Source organism: Chrysochloris asiatica, unplaced genomic scaffold (genome assembly GCF_000296735.1).
Source record: "Chrysochloris asiatica unplaced genomic scaffold, ChrAsi1.0 scaffold00033, whole genome shotgun sequence".
Classification (NCBI taxonomy): domain Eukaryota; kingdom Metazoa; phylum Chordata; class Mammalia; order Afrosoricida; family Chrysochloridae; genus Chrysochloris; species Chrysochloris asiatica.
In genome coordinates, this window is record NW_006408551.1 from 12231902 (window position 1) to 12249604 (window position 17703).

Consider the following 17703-nt stretch of genomic DNA (forward strand, 5'->3'; position numbering starts at 1 on the left):
AGATGAGGCTTTCTACTCCCGTAAGGATTTACACCCTCGGAAACCCTGTACAGGGTCGCTATGGGTCGGAACCGACTCGACGGCACTTAACAACAACAACTGGATATATGAGCACATAAATTTTACATGCCAGGGTTTCCAAAGGATTTCCTTACCACCCTGCCTCTGCCTTAACACAAGAAATGGATTTCACATGTTACACATGAAAAGCTCACCACGCAAATGTCTGCTCAGGAGATAATGATTAAGCAGGTACCCATTTCAGTTAATGTGCAACAAAGTGACCAGCATGAATGAACCCCCACCTGGGTGAGGCAAGAGAGTGAAGGAAAGGTGGGACACGGATGTTGGAGGGGAGAAAGATTGTCTCAGGGAAGTGAAAGAGAGAACGATATTGGATCAAAACGGAATCAAATAATCCTTCCCACAAATGAGTTCCTTTTGTTGGAGATTTGTGGGTTTTTTGTTGCTGCATTGGTATGACTAATACAAAGTTGATACTATAGTGTATGAGTCGGTTTCGACTCTTAGTGACTCTGTATAGGGTTTTCAAGGAGCAGTTGGTGAGTTTGAACCTCCGACCTTGAGGTTTAAACTGACCTTGAGGTCCAGCACATTTACCCACAGCACCACACCAGGACTCTAACACTATATTCTTGTTGTTGAGTGTCGTCGAGTCTATTCCGATCCATAGCAACCCTGCACAGGGTTTCCAAGGAGCAGCTGGTGAGCTTGAACAGCTGACCTTGCAGTTCAAACGACTTTGCAGTCTGGTGCATTAATCCACAGTGCCATACCAGGATTCCTCTGATACTATAGTAGCTATGTATTTTATCAAATTGATGTATAGATGAGCTTATAAACTCTACACCCAATTCTGTTGTTTTTAATACAGTAAAAGGAATTGCTTGGGTTACAGAAACACTTCTTTCATAACTAGATACATTATTTGCTTAAATATGTAGAGTTTGAATGAAAGACAATTTTTATTAAAAATTCTTGAGCACCCAACTACTGGTATCCTGTATATGGACTGGAATGTGAAGGGTGTTGACAGATTTAATCAAATCACTGTAAAGGGGAAAAATGCTATGGCATGCAAAGTCCATATAAAAGAATTCTTTTGGGATTCAGACAATCTGTTCTACATTGTAGGTGGTCTTATTCCTCATGGTCTACATTACAAAAACTATCTGAGTGTAACATTATTTAATTCTTCAACACACACACAACACTAAAACTTCTTGCTACAGAGAAATTAATATTTGCCCTTAATTATTCGGCAAACATTCTGGTTAGCTTACCCAGTTAATCCCTTGCTATTAGATTAAAAATGTAATTCAATAGTGTTTTCCCAATTGATTTAATTGTGCCTTTAATCTTTTTCTACTTTTCAACTGTATTCCCTCTATAACTCTCCCAGAATAAGGAATACTAAATTTGATAGCATGTTCACATAACTAGTGAATTAGAATCTAACTACTTTTTAGTCAATGTTGTTGTTAAGGGCCGTCGAGGTGGGTCTGACCCATAGCAACTCTGTATAGGGTTTCCGAGGAGCAGCTGGTGAGCTTGAACTGTGGACCTTGCAGTTCAAACTGACTTTGCAATCCAGAGTATTAGTCCAGAAAGCTTTGCAATTATATGCTTGCTCTCATCAGCCCAACTGTATGTGTGTAGGAACACATATACAGACAGTCAGGTGTGGGTCTGGACACATGCACACACTCACACGCCTTAATTGCGTGGGATCATAGTGACAGAGATTTGGGAAAACGCACTTTTACAGACTTCATCCCCCTGAAGGATTCACTGACATTAAAATACACTCTTCTATTTCTTCTAAAACTGGATGCAAATGGAACATATTCTAAAAATAATTGCTTCTCTCCTACCTCCCTAGGAGCCAAAATAGCACACTTATTTTTCCTATACCACCTACTCTTTAAAAGATGTTTCACAAAATCTTCCAGCTGAAGGGAACCTTCTGAGATCTTCTGTTACTATCACATCAAAAAGATAAATGAGGTCAATAAAGACATATTTACCTGTGAATCAACTATCTTTGTTTATTCAGACCTTCCACCTTTTAGCATATGCTTTTTACATTCTAGGATAAAATAAATAGAAATGTATAATTGCCACCTAAAACAAGCAAACCACGAAACCTCAAGTTTGGGGTATGTCTTCAAATAGCAACGAAATAATGAGAGAAGCTGCCCACTGCTTGGTAGTAGGCAAAACCAGATTTTGAATAGTTCCCATTTTTGTTTGCTGCTGAATATCAACCCCAAGACATAAGTCCAATAACTTGCACATATCAAGTATGATCTAATGTTCTATCTTGGGGAATTGTTGTTGTTAAGTGCCGTCGAGTGGATTCTGACCCACAGTAACCTTGTATAGGGTTTCCGAGGAGCGACTGGTGAGCTTGAACCGCCTACCTTGAGGTTCAAACCAACTTAGCAGTCTAGCGCTTTAACTCACAGTTCCACACCCGGACTCAAGATCTTTTGACTCATAAGGTTCAATCAACAAGATAATTGATTTAGCTGCTCAAACAAGGTACCAAGAGGCCTGTCAAGGCAACTTTTTACTTGAAATAATTTATCTTGTGTTGTGTCTGCAAAATACTACATTTGAATTGGTTTTGTCTCTCCATTATAGAGTACACCAAAATGTTAAGGCTTGGGATTTTATCTTGCTTCTTTTTGTTGTAAGGAGGAACAGAAGCAGAGAAGGAGAAAAAGAGACGAGTGTGTGGAATGAGATTAAATTCGGCAGGAAAGGCAAAGCAAAAGACATATTGCCCAGGATGGGTGTAATTTCGTTAGAAAGTCCCAGCGATGACGCAACTCCAGGATCATTCTTTGTTTCCTACCAATTTCAGGTTGTAAACGGGAAGCAATACCGGACGACAGAAGGGAGCGAGTGTGGGTAATTTCAACAGGAGCTGGCAGCTCCCCCTAGCTGGATTAAAACACGGTTCTGATCACATTTCTAATAGTGTCAGTCACAAATAATAAGATTTTGCATGGTTTTAGTATCCGGGTCTGATCCCAGTTTTGTTTTGAGCACAAACCAATCTGCAAGCCTGGAATGAAGGAAGAAAACCCGACTGCTGCCCAATATTGCCACCTATTGGCTCTTTGTGGAATCACTTGCTCCATTCCTCAGTTGAGGAACTTCCTGCTCTACCAAAAGCAAAAACAAAGACAAAACAAAATCCTAGTTTAAAAAAAGTAAGACATGTAGGTCTGCAACTAACCCAACATAAACGGATTTTGGGAACACTAAGATTTAGAAACTGTAAACAAAGTCTAATTTCATCCTTGTGTTTTCACCATCGTGTCATCATGTAGCTTTACCCACAAAGTCTGCTATTTCCAACCATTTGCTCAGTAATAGGAAGTGGTTATGGTAGTTTTAACGAGCTAAAATGTTGTCCTTGCTCTACCTTTAAAGTAACCACACTTCTTAAGGATTCTTTACTGAACCCACACTGAGAGGGCTATAAAACAGTATTTTGAGATTCTCCGGGCTGTGTCCAGGATCTGAACCGCAGCGATGGCAAGCATGTATGCTAATCACTGTGGACGACCTGGCTCTGGTTTCTGAGAGGGCCAAGTCCTCTTGTACTTATTCCAGCAATGAAACGGACTTCCTCCTCCATGTCTGAAATGTAGACCATTGAGCCCTCCCCCCCCCTTTTTTTTGATGAGGGGGTAGAGGGTAAAGAGCCTGGTGGCGCTGTAGTATAAACACTGGACCACTAACCATAAGGCTGGCAGTTCAAACCCACTGGCTATTCAGAAGAACTCCTGTAGAGATTCACAGTCTCAGAAACCCTATACAGGGTTGTTATGAGTCAGAATTGACTTGATGGCAGTGTCTGGTTACAAGGTAGAGGCAAGTAGGGAGGAGATTAATATCAGAACCTAGAAGACATTGTATACATGTATACATGTCTACCATCCTGGGTCAAACGAACCCCCTGTGGTGCAGTAGACTAAGTGTTGGACTGCTAACCACGAGGCCAGTGGTTCAAACCCACCAGCTGCTCTAAGGGAGAAAGAAGCTATCTACTTCCATAAAGATTTATAGTTTCAGAAATCCTAAGGAACAGTTGTACTCTGTCCTATAGAGTAACTACAGTTACCCTATGAGGTGGAATTGACTCGATGACAGGGCCAAGCCACAGTAAAAATATAATAGATTACAAGGACTTGGCTACTAAGCTAGACATTATTATAAAGTGCTACTGGAAAAGGGGAATTGAAACAAGTCAAAAGGTTCTGATTCCAGTCCTTTGGGAAACATGGTGTATTATCTGTAGTGGACACAGGAGGACTTGGCTACCCAACCTTCCCATCATGAAAGGAAGAGTCAATCTGAAACACAGTAAGGAGGTCCTTGGGGTTCATGCATCTCCAGCAGCTTGAGAGTAAGTGGGTGTTACCTTCACCATGTGTCATGTCCAGCAATTCATGGCCCAAAGAGGGAAGGAGAACACACTTTCAAAGGGGCTTACAGTATTTGATTAGACTGCTAATAAAATGTCATAGCTTCTTGGTGAAAGCAGTTTTTACTTTTCTATAGTCTATCTTTTGTGACTGGTACTTACATTTTCTTCCCCCACTAGAAATAGTACTAAAGTCCTGGTGTGGCTCTTTAGGATAAGCACTCGACTGCTAACCACAAGAATGGCAGTTCAAACCCACCAGCTACTCCTATGAAACCCTACACAGGGCCTCTAGGAGTCAGAACAGACTTGACGGCACTTAACAATAACAGAAACAGTAGCATTTATTCTGGCTTGGTGCTTCTGAACCTTTTTTAAAATGCATTCTTCATTTTGAATAAATGCCAACATTTTACCACCTCCTTAAATGTTATTTGTTGTTGTTGAGTGCCATCAAGAAGGTTCTGACTCATAATGAACCTGTATAGGGTGTCTGAGGCGCAGCTGTATAGAGTTTTTGAAGACAGGCAGGTGAGCTTGAACTGTTGACCTTGAAGTTCAAGAGATCTTACAGTCCAGCACATTAACCCACACACAGCATATATCAGGACTATATCAAATAAATGGGAGATTTCATATTTCTATAGTCATAGAGTGTATGAGCACAAATGCTCCCAAATGAGGTCTTATCTTTTGCTTCTATTTCCCATAGTGCTTAGAAGAAGCCTGATTATAATATATAAGCTCAATAACTACTACTGAATAGAGCATTGTATTGAAAGACAGACTGAAAAAGGAGGGAGTAAAAGGGAAGGGAGGAGGAGGAGGAAGAGGAAGCAAAGGAGGGAAACAGAGAGAGAGGGGATACTACAAAGAACTGCTGTAAACAAAGCAAAACTCTAATCGAAAGGCAAAGTCTACTTTTAAGGACATTTTAAGCTCCGCCTCAGAAGGGGTAGCTGTGCAACTCATCAGTGATGTCAATTAGAAAACTAGGTGCTGGCTTGGGAACTTTACTTTTCGAGATTATAAGTGGGAGAGAAATCAAGGGCATGACTACAAAGCTTAGATGGTTTTATGAATGAATTTTATTTACCATAGAATTTTCCTATCACAGAGGACCAGAATGGCATAAAATCCGTAATGCCTAAAGAACACCTAGAAACAGAATTAGAATGTGGCAGACTATTGTGAGAAAGAAGTTTAGGAAATTCCAAACCTGCCCCTCTCTGAAAGGGCTGGAGAGGAGTCACCAGAACAGGCCAACAAAATAAGGAAACAGCTATGTGGGTGGGTATTTAAAAAGTGAAAGGTTTGCCTTGAGACTATGACTTTCAAAAATCCAATGTGAGGAAGAGGAAAGAAAATATAATATTTGGCAAGAACTTTCTAGGTCATTGTTGTGAAAGTGTATTGTGTAATTTCTGTGTTGTGGGTTCTGTAGTTCACACTACTTTAATGGTTGAGTTGGTCATTGGGGTAGACATTTTCTGAAAAGTCTGATGAAGTAAAGAATAAATCGGAGATCTCTTTGTCACTAGGGTAAATAGAAGCTTTATTGTCCAACTGGGGACACTTTTTGAAAGTGAATGGGGACAGTATTAATAACTACCCTGACACAATAGGCATGAGCTGGTTCAGATCTGGTACCACGAGAACTAACTATGGGTATTCTCATTTAATAAAGCCAAGCACATGGTGCAAGACAGGGGAGGTCTGGAGTGTGCTATCTGGAAACCCAAACAGCAAGAAGGAGAAGAAATCTGACAAGAAAAAAAAAGACAAGGAAAAGAAGAAGAAATCAAAAAGGGCCTCAACTGAAGACCGTAACTTGCCATCCCAGAAGAAAAAGAAAAAAAGACTCTGGCAGTGGGGCAGACCATCTGAGGGGCACAGAGGGGCACAAGATGGCTTAGAACTGAATTTTAACTTCTCCTTCATCCCTAGAAGAAACCAGACTGCCCGCAGCCCAGTGTGCTGGCTGGGCCAGTGAGCTCTGTGGGGAAGCTGGCTGGGGAGGAAGTATGCCAGCATGGGAGGCCTCCCTTCTCATCTCCCAGCCCCACAAGGCATCTCTGCAGACATAGGACACTTATAGATATATGTGTACAGTATATCTCTCTCTATATATATATTTTTTTAACTGACCTGCCCTCCCAGCTCAGGCCCAACATGCCCAAAGGCCTTGGGACTTCCCAGTACTTTGCTCTGCAGACCCAGGAGGCCTGTGACCCAGCCCAAGCCACTGCTCTCCAGCTGATGCTGAGGCTGCATCCTCTTTTTGTCAGCTTCTCCCAGTCTTTGTTGTTGTTTGTTTTAAAACCTCAGAAAATAAAAGGTTTGAAGGAAAGGTGCAAGTTTCAGTGAATCTGGGACAAAACAACAACAAAAACCTAGAGATGCTATCTGGAAAAAACTCAGATGTGAAGAAGAAGCTCAGAAGTGGGGTGCACAGAGAAACACCACCTTGGAGAAGAGGTATGATTTAAAGCTAGAAGTTCATAATATAGCATGCCAGGTCCTCCACATTTCCAATTTGCCTTGCCCCATTCCTACCCTTGTCATCTGTCAACCACAGTGGGCTTCAGTTTGTTGCTTTAGGCTCATATGGGTTCTCTCTCTGAAATGAGCCTTCATACAGGCTGTCTCCTCTGTCTGGAACATTGTATCTGCCTATTTGTGTCTCATACTTAGGACATATTGTCAAGAAGGTCCAGTCGCTGGAGAAGGATATCATGTTCGGTAGCGTGGAGGGTCAGAGAAAAAGAGGAAGACCTCCAGCAAGATGGATTGGCCAAGTGGCAGCATTGATGGACTCAAGTGTGGCAACAGTAGTGAGGTTGGCCCAGGACCTGGTAGTGTTTCATTCTGCTGTGCATAATAAGGTCACTATGAGTCGGTACCGACTCGAAGGCACCTAACAACAATAACAACATTGACCCTGAGTGGTGTCCTGGTGTGGTGCTGTGGGTTAATGCTTTGGACTGCAAAGTCACTTTGAACTGCAAGGTCAGTGGTTCAAGCTTATCAGCTGCTCTTTGGAAACCCTATACAGGGTCGCTATGGGTCAGAACCGATTCGACAGCACTTAACATCAACAACATTGACCCTGAGTGAAACTCAAGGAATCAGACTCCCAATTCCTTCTCTATTTCCCTTCTCAAGGCTTTTTCCAGTTATTATTTTTTTATTCCTTAGTCTTCCCCTGTGAGCTCAGTGAGAACAAAGAACTTACCTAATTTCCTCAATGTTCTTTTCACACTTGGGTTTGGCATATAGTTGGTACTCAACCAGTATTTACTGAGTGATAAATTAAGACACAGTTAATGAAATAAGCAATCTTTTTGCAGGTAACTAAGTCTCCAAGAAAAATTTCAGGTCATGAAACGGCTAATTAAAAGCTGAGAAAATTTAAAAGGCAGGGATGTGGCTTTATGCCAAGTGTTTTTTCCTGAATGAGTCTTTCATTTTAAGTACAGTTGTTTCTAGTAAACACGAGTCATTAATGAGTGGAAAAACCTGAAGACTCTTGTGGGGATGTGACTCAATATTGACCTCTAGTGGCTAAAATCAAGATTATAACAGTTCTACAGAAAAGCGTAGGAGCTCTGGTAGCGTAGTGGTTACGAATCGGGCTGCGAACCTTAAGGTCAGCGGTTCGAAACTACCAGCCGCTCCGCGGGAGAAAGATGAGGCTTTCTACTCCCGTAAGGATTTACACCCTCGGAAACCCTGTACAGGGTCGCTATGGGTCGGAACCGACTCGAAGGCACTTAACAACAACAACAACACAGAAAAGCGTAGTGGTTACGAGCTGTGAACCTTAAGATCAGCAGTTCGAAACTACCAGCTGCTCCATGGGAGAAAGATGAGGCTTTCTGCTCCCGTAGAAATTTATAGCCTCGAAAACCCTGTACAGGGTCGCTACTGAGTCGGTTCCAACTCCACAGCACATAACTACCAACAACACAGAAAACATGCTCCGTGACACTAGCAATTACTGAATGAAATGAAAACCGAAAGTTTTCCAGTTTTGCCAGGGAAACCATTTCTTTCTCTCACTGTAAGATAGCCCACTGTCAAACTTTTGCCTGGATTAAACGTGTCATTCTGCGACCCAGGAACACAGCAGAGCTTCTATGATAGCTTTTTGTTTTACACCAAGTCTGACTACCAATCTCTTCATTTCCTCTTTTTCCTAAATAAGATGTCTAGCCTCCTGGTATTTTTTATCAAAATTTCAAGGTTGAAGGCTACTAGAAACTCCTGAGCTAGAGGTGCATGAGCACTGGTCTGCTAACTGTAAGATCAGCAGTTCAAATCCACCATTTGCTCCTAGGAAATCCTATACAGTGTTGCTAACAGTGGGAACTGACTTGAGGACATTTAACAACAGCAGCAGCTAGTCAAAGGAGACATATTACATGTGTGATGAGGAAAGAAAAGTTGGGACCAAAGAAGGGATGCATTAAAGTAAGGGTAGGTGTGAATCCGGGGTATGAATACACAAATTACTTTCCTTGAAAACAAGCCAGATGAAGCAATTTAATATTATTTGCACTGCACCTCTTATTCGTACACAATAGGGCGCTCAGAAATCCTGGAATGAGCATGGTGTGTACACTTGGTTCTGGGGAGATACTGTGAGCTGCCTTTGCTTCACATACCATCTTGTTATCATTTTTTAATTCCCAGCTTTTAAGGATAATATCATCCACCTACTGAATTTATTCAGGAGCTCTGGTAGCATAGTGGTTATGAATCAGGCTGCTAATCTCACGGTTAGCAGTTCAAAACTACCAGCTGTTCGCAGGAGAAAGATGAGGCTTTCTGCTCCCATAAAGATTTACAGCCTCGAAAACCCTGTACAGGATCGCTATGAGTTGGAACCAACTCTACGGCACATAACAACAACAACAACTGGATTTATTCAAGTCCTTATAAGGTCTTTAGGTGTCCTGGTGTGGTTGTGGGTTAATGCGCTGGATTGCAATGTTGGTTTGAACTGTGAGTTCGGTGGTTCAAGCTCACCATCTGCTCCCTGGACACCCTATGCAGGGTGGCTATGGGTCGGAAGTGACTGGACAGCACTTAACAACAACATAAAGTCTTTAATGATCTCATACTGTCTTTTCTGTGTCTAGGTTGATGCTCTGGAAAGAAAATCTTTGGAACCTAAAGACTTGCCTTTACAAAAAGCAAGCTCCAAAAGAGAAGTAGGTGGTACGGAACAGAGCAAGAGGTAGACCTGTGGGTGTTTTATCCTGAGCAGAGGGCAGCAGGCGGACACTGTGAGGGCTTGGGCAGCAGGCAGACACTGCGAGGGCCTGTAGCTCTCTACCTAGTCTGTTCAGGAGTGAGGCTGACAAGGAAGAACACACACAAATGGAAAAGTAAAACAAATCCATGTTCCTAATATTTTCTCCTGAGGAATAGCTACCATGACTTTCTGTCTCCTCCAGAGATAGTATCTTGAATGATACTAAAGGAGTAGAGCCTGGCTGAGTAGAGATCATTCCTCTGAACCGTGTAACTGTCCAAGTAAGAACGTGATTGTTATCTGCACAAACTGATACCAGATGCTTCTCTGACAGCATGATTTTTGTAACAGGACTTCGGTGGACCATGAATGTCTGGAAAAGTTGAGGGCCGGACCCAACTGTCTCTGGGTGCTGGACAATCACTCGGACTGCTCCAGAGCTCGTACCATAGGCAATCTCAATCCAGTTACTGCTGACACTTGTTTTAAGTGTGAGGTACACACTCAGAGCAGTAATAGCATCATTTGAGGGATCCTGATAAAGTTCAGTTACAAGAAGATCATTAACCTTCATTTGTAATGGGAACTTCTGCATATCTATGTAATATATTGATCTATTGTTACATCCCAGTAGAAGGAATGACCCAGCAGTGTCATAACTAGTTATAGGAACAACATCTTGAACCTGCCAGTGTTGAGTGACAGCACTCCACACTCCTACTTTCCCTGTATGACTTGTGGCCACCAACTGGTTACCAATAAAGAAAAGGGCATCCACAGGAACGCCAAGGCTGAACACTCCTATTTCACTTCCGCTTCCCCCATCTTGCACACTCCACAGGATGATGCTACTCTCGGCGGCAACAGCAACCATTTTATCTTTGTCTCCATGTGGACCTCCAACCACTTTAGCATTTAAAGCTACTCGTTCAATGGTCCAATCCAAATATGGGCGTGTAAACACTTGTTGCCATCCTGAAGATTCTTTGATTCTGTAACACACAGCAAAATGGGCATACGCAGCTACAATCCAGTTGTGATGGCCAGCTACTATTAGCACCTTTCGTGGATCCACAGGAAATCCTAGCCTAACAGTCTCTTCTCCAGTTCCCGAGAGAATCGGCTGGGTTCCATGTCCCCGGGCTTCATCTTCTGCATCTCTGGAGGAGACAGAAAGTCATGGTAGCTATTCCTCTGGAAATGTCATAGGCCGTTTTGGAGAACGAGATGATCAACAGGTATTTATCCAGAAAGTTGTTCCCATTACTAACGAACTGTTTGTCAGACTCTCATCTACTGGAAAAAGAATATGTGAGATCCAAGCTGTTGACTGGACTACAATCTCCTCGTGTACGGTCAGAGAGTGTGAGGGATCCAGTAGAATGGGTTCTAGACCATGGTGCTATTTGTTCACAGGCCATATGAATAGCAGCATTCAAATGTGGGATCTGACCATGGCTATGGACATGGTTAACAAAAGTGAAGATAAAGATGTAGGTGGTCCAACTGAGGAAGAGCTACTGAAATTACTGGATCAGTGTGATCTGAGCAGCTCGCACTGTGCTACTCCTAACATCAGTCCAACAACGTCTGTGGCTCAGCATATTCGGCTGCGGGAATCAAATTCTAGCCTTCAGCTTCAGCACCATGACACTATCCACGAAGCAGCTATGTATGGTTCCGTGAGGTCTTACAGGGAGAGTCCTTTGTTAGCTAGGGCCAGGAGAACTGAGAGCTTTCACAGCTATAGGGACTTCCACACTATGAATTCCAACAGAAATGTAGAGCGAACTGTCCCTGAACATGGTAACTTGGGTCCAATACAAGCGGAAATGAAGCGGGCAACAGGGGAATGTAATCTCTCTGAGAGAAAATCTCCTGGAGCAGAAATAAAAAGTTTGAGAGAAGCAGATAGTGGATTGGAAGCTCAAAAAATAGCTGAAGTTTTTTCAGAATCCAAGAAAAGGTCATCAGCAGATGAAAATGAAAATAGAGTTAAGGAAGAAAGGAGGATTTGAAGGGGGAGGATTCCTGGGAAGAAAGAAAGTCCCCTATCTGGCATCATCACCAAGTACTTCTAATGGAGGGACTGATTCACCTGGTACTACGTCCCTGTCTCCTACAAAGACCACTCCATCTCTGCGACATAAAAAAAGTGATTCTTCAGGTCAAGAGTATAGCTTGTGAAAACTCACCAAAATGAATGGTAGTCTTGCTAAATTTAGATGAAAGTTGAACTTTGTTAGCTTTCAAATAAATTAGTTTTTACATCAAAACTTTCCAAGTCAAAGTTGGACTTCATTTAATATCTTTATAACAGAGTTACCAGGAGTAAAGGAGCTAAAAGAACTTCTTGATGTTTTTGGAATTTTTGTTTGTTTTTTAGTTTACCTTTCTATTTACCAGAATAATTTGTAAAGCAGCAGTCTTGCCACATTTAGCTGCTATTTGTTGGTTGTGGAAACAGAAGTAACCATGTTGCAAGAGGGGATGATCCCACATAAATGCATGAACATCCTTAAGTGAATCGCATAATTTCTCCTTAGAAATTGTTTTCCCAACCCTTACTGTGTGTGCAAAGCGTTTACCAGATATTTGAGGTGCTATGTTTGTGGGCCTGGGGGGCTGGAAATTATATAATTCAAAAACACTACTGATGTTGAATGCCAGATTCCACTGTCTTTTAGGATCTTTTTTTTTTTTTTCCCCCTAATGTAGGTCATTTTTTTATTCTCATTGTTGGAGTTCTTAGTCCTAGCAAGCATCACCAATATTAAATAACAGAAGTCCATTTAAACTGTCTTCTTTGTTGATCAGTTGAGTGCTTGAACTGATGAAGTAAAATAATCAAGGGTAAAGCTTTTAGTGTCTAGAATGGAAGGCTATACCAGTTTTATCTGCCATATATAGAGAGGGAGGGGGGAAAGGGAGGAGGGAAAGGGATCTGGTAGCGTAGTGGTTACGAATCGGGCTGTGAACCGCAAGGTCAGCAGTTCGAAACTACCAGCTGTTCCGCGGGAGAAAGATGAGGCGTTCTGCTCCCGTAAAGATTTGCAGCCTCGGAAACCCTGTATAGGGTCGCTATGAGTTGGAACCGACTCCACGGCACATAACAACAACAACAACAACAATATTTTCTCCTAGGTTCTCCCAGCAGCAGCTATTTTTTAGCAATGTGAGCGAACCCCGCTTTCTATCAATGGTAAAACAGCTATTCTCCGATCAGACCAGAGTGGATCGGTTACTTTTGAGTACTCTACTAAAAGTTCAAAGCATCCCTAAACGTCTGAGATTCAGACGCATATATTAAACCGATGGCAAACATGCTCACATCTCAGTTAAAAAGAATTCTACGGGCTGCCATCTATATGAGTATGTTGAAACGGAAGCCGTAATGTTTGCATTTAATAGGGTTACTACCTCAGGCACTCTCTCTTTCATCTTCTTTTTAATATTTGCCAGCAGTCAATTCCAGGAACTCTATTTTGTTGCTGACTTCTACTGAAAATGGAAACCGGGTTATAAAGGCAGCCAATCGAGTGGAATCGACTGAGACAAACCGACAGACCAGAAGCCATGCATGTGCAGGGAACCTTGTAAACACGTAAGGGGCTTAGTACCAGGCTTGTGGGCCTGGGGTCTTCTGGGATACCTACCATTTCCTTGAATGCACTTTCAAGAGCCCCGATAACTAGGCACTCGTGTGGAATCTTCTTCTCGGTGAAGAAGCGGGTGGGTGGGGTACTGGGGGAGCCCGGGGTTCCCACCCCTCCGCGGAGCGAGGCCGCGCGTGTCAGAGTCCGGCTGTTGGCGGGTGTGTTCTCGGGCTCCTCCCCGAGGCAGGTCGGGGGAAGTACGGCGGAGTTCTTCAGAATCTCCACGATGTCCTGCAGCTGCTCTGTGATGTGGTACTGCAGCAGTCGGGATGCGACCACGGCGGCCCCCGACCCCGCGTGGCCATCAAACAGCGACCAGTAGTGGCAGGAAACGCCTTCTGATTCCTGGTGAGAGAAAGTGACAAGGCGCAGTGAGAACCCATCAGGATCTCTGCTGACACTGCGCCGCCTGCTGGCGGTCAGAGCATCCGCTTGGCTGTCTTTGGCCTGCCAACAGTGGGGTCATTATGTGTTAAAATACCCAAACCAAGTAACCAAACTCAGTACCATCAGGTCGATTTTGACTTCTTGTTGTTGTTAAGTAGCGTCGAGTCAGTTACCACTCATAGCGACCCTGTGTATAGGGTTTTCAAGGAGCATCCGGTGCGTTTAAACCACTAACCTTAGCAATCCAGTGCTCATCCTAAAATGCCAGGCCAGGATTCCTGACTCATATCGACTGTGGATAGGATGCTGAGGTTCTACATCTTTACTAAAGCAAACAGCCTCATCTTTCTCCAGCATAGCTTGAATCACTGATCTTGTGGTTAACAGTCTGGAGCTTAATCTACAGCACCATCATAAATGCCCAGAGCCCCGGACATGAAGAGATTTGTTCCCACCACACAAAGGATAAAGTGGTCTTGAGTGCTCCATTGGAGACAGAGTCCAGATTACCCTTCATTCATTCTACCATTTGAAGTACAAGACCTCCTTTAATTTGATGTGTAGAATTTTGAGGTCAAATTTCCCACAAAAAGACAAGACCCAAAGAATCCAGGTTTAAAATCTAACTTCTCCACTCTGTTCTATATCAACCCTGGAGTAGGTTTGGCTTGAAGTCTTGAGAGAAAATTAGACAATTTTTTTTCCCCCGTAGGTTCTCCAGAGGGAAATAAGCACAACTATAAGGAGCTAAGGAGCTCTGGTAGCGTAGTGGTTACAAATTGGGTTGTTAACCTCAGGGTCAGCAGTTTGAAACTACCAGCTGTTCCGCAGGAGAAAGATGAGGCGTTCTGCTCCCGTAAAGATTTACAGCCTCAGAAACCCTGTACAGGGTCACTAGGAGTCGTAACCGTGACTCCACGGTACTTAACAACAAGTTGATTTCTAGACTATCTCAAGATTAACCAAAACTAGTTACTGTTGAGTTGACTTTGACTCCGAGTGACCCCTTGTGTGTCAGAGAACAACTGTGTCCTCTAAGGTTTCTATGGCTGATTTTTCAGAAGCAGATTGCCAGATCTTTCCTCCAAGGCACTCTGAGTAGACTCACACCCCAATTGTTTTGGTTAGCAGTGAAGAGTCTTGTTTGTGTCACCCAGCACCCAGGGATTCCATCTCAAGATGAACATGTTTAAACACCAAGTTTAAATTACATATGCATAAGGTCTTGGCTATAAATGAAAAGGAGCTTTATTTTGATATAATTGGAGGGATAAGATATTAAATACTGAAATTAAGTAAGCATTTGATAGTTATTTTTAAAAAAAAAACTGAAAAAAAAAATAGGTATGGCGCATACAACATCTACTTTTGACTACTAGATGTATCTACTCCTACAACATAAACTATTGAAATGTTTTTAGCTGAAATAATGGAAGAAAGTTCTTTTGGCTCCACTCAGAATGATTCTGGAAGATACTGTGCCATTGTGGTAAGATATGCCACTACTCTGTTCGTGATCTTTAAAACTTCAGTGTTACTCAATTTTGTGCTAAATGCTGGGAGATAAATTAGTTGTTTCTTAGTCAACAAATATTTTGTATGGATTGGAATTAAAAGAGCAGTCAACAGAGATATCAGACATGGTCCAATATTAGTAATCCAGAATGTGTGATGGAAATATACATTAATCAAATAACCACACAAATAAATGTAAGATTTTACGGCTCGCCAGTGCTACCATGAGAGGTTCTTGGTGCTGTGAGGCCAGTCTTCCGAAAGGCACTCCAGAAGAAGATTTCTGAGGATGCAAGGATTAAGATGAGGACTGGAGGGGTGTGGAAGTTCACTAGACAAGAGGGAAACGAAGATAATATCCATGTGGATTTCACCACATGGACTACAAAGGTGAATGAAAAATATTACTATGAGAGTTCAAATTCATACATGCATGGGTTTATTCCAAACTAAATGTGCTGAAACATGTCTCTGTGCCTGGTTGTAGATGTTTTCTGTCAGTAATACACTTGTCTCATCAAGGGACCTTCTTAAAAAGGGTTCAATTAAACCAGTGGCCAATTCCATCAGAGTTCCACTCAGAAGGTTATGGCAATTATGTTTCTGGATTCTGGAGGGGTAACCTTGCTAGATTTTCTCAAAGGACACGGGACAGGCATTGCAGGCTTACTATGAAAAAGTTTTAAGGAAATTGAAAAATTGAGAGAAAGGCCAGGAAAGTTGCACCAAGAAAAACTTTTTGCATCATGACAATGCACCTGCTCATTCTTCAAAGGTAGCAGGGACTGTCCAATGTAGATTTCCTTGGGAAAACTTACCCCATTCAGAATTCTTTTAGTTCCCTAAGCTCAAAAGACAGGGAGAAATTATGTGAGTTGAGTCACTTGATGATGCCACAATTTCTGTTTTAACGGAGTGTAAATTGAAGACCGAAGTCCTGGTGTGGCACTAAGGGTTAATGCGCTGGACTGCAAAGTCAGTTTGAACCACAAGGTTGGCGGTTCAAACTTACCAGCTGGTCCTTGAAAACTCTATCAAGGGTCGCTATGGGTTAGAACCGACTTGATGACACTTAACAACAACCACCACAACAAATCAAAGAACACAGAATTCTTTGGAGAAGTGTTAGAGAGATAGAAACACCTTTAGAAGTGCATAGACCTACAGGGAAGGTATGACAAGAAGCAACAGCTTCACATGGTGCTATTTTTGTCAAATAAAGGTTTCTAAGATTTTGTAGTGATACTTGTTGACTTCTCCTTGAACACAGGAGTCAGACTGACTACAGGCATGCCCTACTTTTCGAAAGTTTGCTTTGTGACACTTAGCTTTTATGAACTCACACCTACTGCCATTGAGCCGACTCTGATTTACAGCAACACTGTATAGGATTTCCAGGTTGTAAATCTTTATGGAAGCAGAAAGGCTCATCTTTCTCCCATGGAGCAGCTGGTGGGTTTGAACCACCAAACTTGCAGTTAGCAGTCCAGTGCTTATCCTACAGTACCGCCAGGGCTCCTTGCTTTTTAAGAAAGACTTACATTAATTCCTGTTTTCACTAACCAAAAGAAATCCAAAGAGGATATTTACTTTTTTAAAAAAAGAAAAGAAAGACAAAAGCACACGTAGAGACCTAGAGTTGAACGTTTGTATTGCAGTGAAATGTCAAAGAGGCAGTGCACCAGATCAGCGAGAGTGGAGTCGCGAAAGCTTTGCACTGTCTGTGGACAAAATACGTTAATGCTATTTTAGGTCTTATGTGTTATTTGACATGGTTTGGTAGGTTATTTTTTTGGTCTGGAGATACTTAAAATTTTCTCATGTAAAGTAACAGTAATTTCATCTTTGCTTTACACCATTTCCCTTATCAAAAGGTTTCATAACAATGTTCTACTTTCAGATAATGGGGAAGACAGTATATATGTGGAAATAGAGTATGGAGTAGTTCAAAATCATCAGCTGGGCAACATATGAACCTCAAGGTCTGAAGTTCAAGGCCACCAGCCACTCCATGGGACACACAGATACCAAGTTCAAGTTGAAGCTGAAGAAAATTAAACCAAGAAACTAGAACTAAAGTACAAGCTTGAGTATAGCTTACTTGAATTTTGAGACCATCTTAAAACTTTTCAGTTTTAAGTGCAGCATGACTTCTCCACCAAGCCTCACTGGATCACCTCAATGCCTGAATATCCTTTACAATAGTGATTATTCTATAGTTATAGTAATCTCTCAGAGTCCTGGTATGGAGCTGCAGAATAATGCACTTGACCACAACTGTTGCAGACCGTGTAAAACTGGTCAGAAGTTCGAGGCCCACTGGGCCCAAGTGTTGCAGACAATGCAGGCGGCAGGCTCTGAGGAATAGATTCTGGCCACCGGGCAGTCATAACAAATTGTTTTTCATCTTAGGGTTCAGTTAT

The 17703-nt window shown here is 42.3% G+C and overlaps 1 protein-coding gene and 1 pseudogene across 2 annotated transcripts in view; one reads left to right on the forward strand and one right to left on the reverse strand.

Moving 5' to 3' along the window:
- The window catches only part of PPM1H (protein phosphatase, Mg2+/Mn2+ dependent, 1H), a 435367-nt gene that overhangs the window by 215124 nt on the left and 202540 nt on the right, over nucleotides 1-17703 (reverse strand). The window contains exon 3 of the mRNA XM_006859511.1: nucleotides 13379-13723. Within this exon, the coding sequence (XP_006859573.1) occupies nucleotides 13379-13723 (345 nt within the window). The remainder of the gene's footprint in view (nucleotides 1-13378; nucleotides 13724-17703) is intronic.
- LOC102812612 lies at nucleotides 10671-11909 on the forward strand (annotated as a pseudogene). The gene is made up of 2 exons (XR_438697.1): nucleotides 10671-10674; nucleotides 10800-11909. The product of XR_438697.1 is annotated as a BTB/POZ domain-containing protein KCTD3-like (transcript).